This window comes from Rhinopithecus bieti, unplaced genomic scaffold, assembly GCF_001698545.2.
Source record: "Rhinopithecus bieti isolate Rb0 unplaced genomic scaffold, ASM169854v2 scaffold_19722, whole genome shotgun sequence".
NCBI classification, from domain to species: Eukaryota; Metazoa; Chordata; class Mammalia; order Primates; family Cercopithecidae; genus Rhinopithecus; species Rhinopithecus bieti.
The window spans coordinates 265,682-272,916 of NW_016809905.1; the positions used below are offsets into that span (position 1 = coordinate 265,682).

Genomic DNA, 7,235 nt, shown 5'->3' on the forward strand with positions numbered 1-7,235 from the left:
TTCATCAGGGATATTGGTCTAAAATTCTCTTTTTTTGTTGTGTCTCTGCCAGGCTTTGGTATCAGGATGATGTTGGCCTCATAAAATGAGTTAGGGAGGATTCCCTCTTTTTCTATTGATTGGAATAGTTTCAGAAGGAATGGTACCAGCTCCTCCTTGTACCTCTGGTAGAATTCAGCTGTGAATCCATCTGGTCCTGGACTTTTTTTGGTGGGTAGGCTATTAATTGTTGCCTCAATTTCAGAGCCTACTATTGGTCTATTCAGGGATTCAACTTCTTCCTGGTTTAGCCTTGGGAGGAACTCTGCCATTTCTTAGTGGCAAACTGTGTGGACCACTCTCCTACCCCAGTGCTTAGAACATGAGGCAACCAATAGATTTTTTTTTGGGAAAGGTGCTCTCTTTTGCATTTCCCAAATCCAGCTTTTCCATATTCCTCCCCAATGTGTTAAGCTAATCTTTAAAGGGGTTCAAAAAGCAGAAACAGTCTAACTTACCAGACAGGAGGAAAGCTTCTTGGATGCTGACACAGTGAGAGAGCCAGAGATAATGAACTGTGGAAATGGACAAATTTATTTGAGAAATAGGTTAACTGGTTGTGGTTGGGAGTTTCTCTTTATACGAAAGGTTGGTCTATTTATGTTCATCTAGCTTCCTTCTCGAAATTTTCTCTTGCACTTCTGAATTTTCTGGAGTAACTCTCAGGCATGTGTCCTTGACTTCTTTTTTATTGTTTTCTCCTTAATTTCTGGCCTATGAAGAACTCATAATGTCTAAGCATTCCTTGTTCTGAGGCTTACACTCCATCCCTTCTCATAATCAATTGCTTTTTTTTAATTAAAAATATTTTTTTGGAGATTGGGTCTCACTATATTGCTCAGGCTGGCCTCAATCTCTTGAACTGAAGCAATTCCCTGGCCTCAGCCTCCCAAGTAGCTGGGACTACAATCACACACCACTATGCCTGACTTGCATATTTTTAATCATGTTTCCAATCACCTTTTTTTTCTCTCTCTCTCCAACCAATACATACATTTCCATCTCAAATGGAGTAGGAAACCAAAACTTTGGCTTGCTGGTTACATGATTACATTTTAAAGAATGGAATAAGCTCCTATTTAAAATGGTGAACAAGTTCCCGATTTTTTTATGCTCATTCAGAGCTGTTAATTTTTCTAAATTCTCCAGCCCTCAGATGTAGGGCTTTATCAAGAAATGAGTTGTGAATTGGCTGGAGATATCAATACTTTATAAACCAAGAAGGTGTGGTGTTCTAGCAATCTACTCACAGAAAGGCCACCCCAGAATGGGTATCCACTAATAACAGCAGTAGAGGCAAAACGGTATACTCTTCCATAAGGGAATACTATTAAACACAAAATAATTCCAAAACCAAGGTGCATCAATCCAACCATGATCTGGATTACCTGAAAAAAGAAAACAACCATTTTAAAATTACTTCTTCACTTTCAGACGTGTGAAACGTTACGGTCATTGCTGCCCCTGCTTATTGATTGTCAATTTTGCTGAGATCCATGGTTGTCATTCAGGCACGCATCTGAAGCAGGAGGTGGGCCATGAAGATTCTGACATACACTAGAATAACTGCAGTGCAGGGCCCTTAGTGAGACACCTTGTTTTGAGGTATTTGGGGAGACTTATTGTGGTGGCCCAAGAAGAATTCTTCAGAAAGTACAGCTGCTTAATCATGCATTAGTATCTCTGAAGGCCTCTAAAAGACTATTAGAAAAAAAATACTTTAACTGTGATGTCAGTAGTTGCTTTTTCAGATGAATCAGTTCTCTGCTTGGGTCATCCCAGTTATGGGTAAAGGGATTGGTGAAGATAAAACCATTTATAAGGCATGAATTATGTGCTTAGTCATGTTCTGAACACTTTACATTTATTGTTTCATGCAGTCCTCCCACAACTGGATTGAGTCCCAGAGACATAAAGACATGTGAGACCTTGTATCCAAGGTCACACAATTCCTGACGGGCAGATCTGGGAATTTACTGCAGCACATTGACTGCTGAGCCTGTCTGAACTGTTCAGTACTGTCTTCCCCCATGCTCAGCTCTGCTCTACCTCTTCCATGAAGTCCTCTTGATTACACCAAATTAGTCTTTTTTCTTTCTTTCTAAATTTCTGTTGCATCTCATGACATAAAACACACCTTGTTATTTGATTTTGTATTCATTGATATTGTTCTCTTTTAAAAAGTTGCAGGTGTGCAATCATTTTCTTACCATTCTTCTTACCAATCATATATTACTAAAAGTAAGGTATGCATCTTTTAGCTCCTTGTACCTCTTATTGAACCTTCCTTCATTGTAAATAAAGATAGATTTCTGAGGAATAACCATTTCTAGATTGGTCCAAAAGTTGACTGTAGCTTTGTCATTTATTTTTCCCCATGTTTACACCTTATCTATCCAGGAAGACTGCAAATACAAAGACTGCTGTATTTATTCAATAAAAAGCTACTGAACACAAGTAAGTTGAATTAAAATGAAAAAAAAAAAAACCCAGTTTTATAAACAATGCTAAAAGTTTCTTGAGACTTCAATAAAAACCATGAACTTTTCTCCCTAAAAAATTATTCTTGCACCTCCATACACACACATACCATACTTTTGCATATAGCTTCAGAGGCATGATGGACCTCCTTTAGCCTATCTCACTTAAAGAACTCCTGTATTAGACTTTATATTTGGTTTTTACAACTCTTCTTTAGAGCAGCAATTTAGACATCTGGCCACAAACTTCCCATCCTCATCCTTGCTGTCACCTTGATGAGGGACAGTTAGATCTGGATTTGTACTGGCCTTCATTTCTCCTCCTACAGCCCTGGCTGTACCATTTACTGATCAAAATTGCCTATAGGACAGACTTAAAAATTTGGACAATTTGTCTGCATTTGTGGGCATAGAAGCACTTTAAGGTCTGAGTTGACTGGTACAGGTGTGCCACGTCCTGCCACCTGTGGCCCCTGCACTGTCGTGATGCCTGGGGCCTGCTGATGGTATAGAAATAACAATCTTCAGAGAGAGGAAGTAGCTTCTGCCAACTGGAGCTTTTGAAAACAAAACTTCACAGTCTTTTAAAGTATTTTTATCACACGCCTTTTCGGTGCCAGGCAGCATGCTTCAGTGGTTTGTCATCCACTCAGTCAAAGCCAAAGCCTTCTGCTCTGCAGGCCTCATCAGCTGTGGCCTCTGCCGCTCCTCTGCCCTCCTGACAACTGCTCCCTCCATCCCTCATTCTGTTCTATTTTATTGGCCTCCTCCCTGTTCTTCAAATACATCACAGACATTTTCATCTAAAGACTTTTACACTGGTTGTTTTCACTTTCCCTGATATCTGCAGGGCTCACTCCTAACTTCAGATTTTTGCTCAAATGTCATGTTCTAAGGAAAGCCCATTCTGACCGCCTTGAAATTGCTGCCTCCTCACTGTCTGGTACTTTTTAGCCCTTTTACACTTCTTTGTTTTGTCTATATCATTCGACACCTTCTAATATACTAAGTACTTTACTTCCTTCTTATGTATACAGTCTGATTTCCCCCACTAGGGCAAAAGTTCTGTAAAGGCAGAGATTGCACCTGCTTTGTACTGGGTGATATATTCCAAGCACCTATGTGGGGTTGGCTGTAGGGGGGATTTGTCCCATTGGCTTATGAGAAGTGGGGAATTTCCTCTATCTGGGAGGAGGAGGATCAGAAGGGCCACTTCCACAGCTTAGTAAATAGGCTGCTGCAAGAGAACTTAGGCTCATTTTTACTTCCCTAAAACATCACAACTTAAAATAGGTAGTAAGATGACTAGAAGATTTTCTGGCACATAATGAGCATTCATGTACAGAATGCTCCAGCAGAGAATTTCGAGCTATTCACAGGGAGAGACTTAATATAATTTGGTGGAATTGTGCTAGCGGGATGAATGAGGTATTTGGAAAGCACAGCGAAGGGAGTAACAATTCTACGTAGGCAGGTGGAATTTTCTTACAAGTAGGGCATTTTTGTCTTTACAATGCCTACAGAAACAAGGTGGTCAGTTCAGAGTCTCCTTTGTAGAAGTAAGGTGACAGTTAAGCTGTAGCATCTCTAAGGATATTGGCGAGAAAGGCACAGCAGATGGAATGTCCCCCAGTTCTTTCACACTCAGCCTTTCCCAGACTGCCCATTTGTAGTTTCCTTTTCTGGAGGCAGCCATCAATGTTCATTTTTATGTAAATTCACCTTTATGCAAATACCCGACTTGTAACCGATCCGGAGACGGGATTGAGATTGTCCAAAAAGTCCTTTGAAGAAATGAGATCAAGCTAGATGTAGTAGAGCTTCCGTCATGTCAGTATTACCAAATCCTCCAGCTAGGGAGGCTCCTGTGTCTCCTGTTATATTTTTGCTTGATCTAAAATGAAATGAACTCAAGGGAAAGTCTATAGGCAGACTAAATATTTCTGTCTAAAAGGGATAGTTTCAGAATAACATTCAGAACTTTTTAGCAATTGGATGATATTCTCTTCTCCTATAACTTATAAGAAGACCTTGCAAATGTGAATTTAAAATTCTGATAGTAAGTAGACTTACCCCTAGTGCCTTTGCTTCTTCTTTAAAGTTTATTACTGCTGTTCCCACGCTTGGATTTATCATTTGTGTATTTCTTTGACCTAGTTGACTGACAACAGAGGTTCCTGGAGATGTGATGAAGTAGGGCTGAGCACTCTGAGCACCCTGAGCTTGGTTTTCTAAGTTGATTGAACCTGGAGGCTGTTGAGATCCAGGAGCCATAAAGCTGCTTAGTGGGTAGTAAGGGTTGGGTGTGGTTTCATATACTCCAGCATGGCTTGTTGGCTTGGATGACATCATGATGTCCTAAGTATCACAAAACATACCGAAGTGATACGTTTATCCAGAAAAGAAACTAAAGAAAATCTTACCAAATATCAAATGTCAATTATCTATGCAAATGGAGAGAGCAAGTGAACAGATAATGGGCCATAACATCTGATAGAAACATGATTCTCATAAATCCCCAACCCCCAGGCCAAGAACTGGTACCCGTCCGTGGTCTGTTGGAAATCTGGCCACACTACATGAGGTAAGCAGCGGGCAAGCATTACTGCCTGTGCTTGGCCTCCTATCAGATCAGCACGGCATTGGATTCCCATAGCAGCGTGAACCCTGCTGTGAACTGCACATGCTGGGGATCTAGGTTGCAAGCTCCTTATGAGACTCTAATGCCTGATGATCTGAGGTGGAACAGTTTCATCCGGAACCCATCCCTCATTAGAGAGATGCTGTGCTGCTGACTGTGAAGATGGAGGAAGGCGTCCATGAACCAAGGAAGGGTCACCTCTAGAAGCTGGATGAAACAAGGAAGCAGATTCTTCCCAGAGTCTCCAGGAAGGAACCGGACTCTACTGACACCTTGACCTTAGTCTAGTGAGCTGGTATGGGACTTCTGACCTACACAACTGTCAGATAAAATAATATATTGTTTTAGGCCACTATGTTTGTGGTAGTTTGTTATATCGAGAAATAGAAAACTAATACAGGGGCCAAGTCATACAATACTTGTATGGCAAAGAGGGCAGTCCAAGATTAAAATTATTTGCCAGTAATTGGGAAACTAGATAGTTCACATATGCCCATTTAAGATGATTCTCCTGTTCTTTAGGAAAAATGCTCTTATTCATTTCTGTCCTTCTGAAAGCTTAGAGCATCTCAGGCCCCATGTGGCCAAGGGAAATTTTGTTGGAAATAAGCCAATACAACTGGATATGGACAACAATGACTATTAATTCTTGAAAAAAAATTATGACACTTAAAAAATTTGTCGTTAGCCTTAGATTCCTTTTTCTGAGGTCTTCTCAAACAATTTTTCATGTACTTATGAGTATCAAGAAAGTTAGAGTGAGGAATGTCTCATTCTTGGTATGAAGTATGAATACTATGAATAACCTATTGGTACAGTGTTTCACTGGTATCTAACAGGGACACATATTCAGACCCTGTGCTCATGGAATCCAGAAATTTTAGGGTAGGGAAGACCCTTTCCATTTATCCTGTCTCATTCCCCTTCATTTACGGATGAGAAATTGAAGCTGAGTCAAGTTAAGTGACATGCTCAAGGTTACATAGAAAACGTGTGGCAGAATTAGGACTTGAAAATGGGATTCTTGGCTGTTGGTTCAGAATCCCCCTCCACCCCCAGTCATCCATACAGCATCACTCTGGACATTTGCAGCTTGTTTTCCAGGCCAGCCTTGGTGACAGGGTATTGACTCTGCTCCTGCAACTGCCCAACAACAAAACTTCTGTCTTTGATGCCATGGAGAGGAGTTTATAAACCAGATTAACTTCTTAGTGACTGAGTAATTAAGTTAGTAAGGATTCTCTTTAGCAAGCTTTAGGTGAGGTGTGTAGAGAGCTAACCTTTATTAAAGACTTATTGTAGGCACAGTAGGGTCTGTATAGTGTCATGTTTAGGAAGATGAACTTGGGATCTAACCCCAACTTTGTGTCTTTGGCGAGTTTGTTAACCTCTCTTTGCCTTTGTTTTCTGTCTGTAAAATAGAGCTAAAAAGACTACCTTCCTTAGAGAGTCAGTTTGAGTATTAAAGAGTTATTCTCTGCAAAGTATGTAGGACGGTGCCTATTCCAGCCACAGGGGTTGGCTCTGTTATCGCTATGTTAAATGCATGAGATACATTATCTCTGTACCCTTTACAGTACCCCATGAGGTAGGTAGTCTACTAATATCCCCATTTCACAATGAGAGAATTTAATCCAGAACCTGCACTCATAACCCTTACTCTCCGATGCTAGATACAACTGAAAATGCTTGAAAACTCAATGAAAAGGGAGAAAACACCTTTCTGAAATATCTGATGACAAAGGGATTTTTTTTTTTTTTCAAAATGGAAACACATCCAGCACTTTAGGAGGCCGAGGTGGGTGGATCATGAGGTCAGGAGATCGGGACCATCCTGGCTAACTGTGAAACTCCATCTCTACTAAAAATCCGGAAATAAATAAATAAATAAATAAATAAATAAATAAATAAATAAAATTAGCCAGGCCTGGTGGTGGTTGCCTGTAGTTCAAGCTACTCGGGAGGCTGAGGCAGGAGAATGGCATGAACCCGGGAGGTGGAGCTTACAGTGAGGCAAGATAGTGCCACTGCACTCCAGCCTGGGTGACAGAGTTAGACTCTGTCTCAAAAAAAAG

General features: G+C 40.6%; 1 protein-coding gene across 4 annotated transcripts in view; it reads right to left on the reverse strand.

Annotated features, from left to right (window-relative positions):
• MS4A12 (membrane spanning 4-domains A12) overlaps nt 1-7,235 on the reverse strand; it is a 19,113-nt gene that overhangs the window by 6,125 nt on the left and 5,753 nt on the right. For all 4 annotated transcript variants that reach the window (XM_017890834.1, XM_017890833.1, XM_017890832.1 and 1 more), the window contains exons 2-4: nt 4,593-4,877; nt 1,290-1,427; nt 498-554 (exon numbers count right to left, since the gene is read on the reverse strand). In XM_017890834.1, the coding sequence (XP_017746323.1) occupies nt 498-554; nt 1,290-1,427; nt 4,593-4,877 (480 nt within the window). The remainder of the gene's footprint in view (nt 1-497; nt 555-1,289; nt 1,428-4,592; nt 4,878-7,235) is intronic.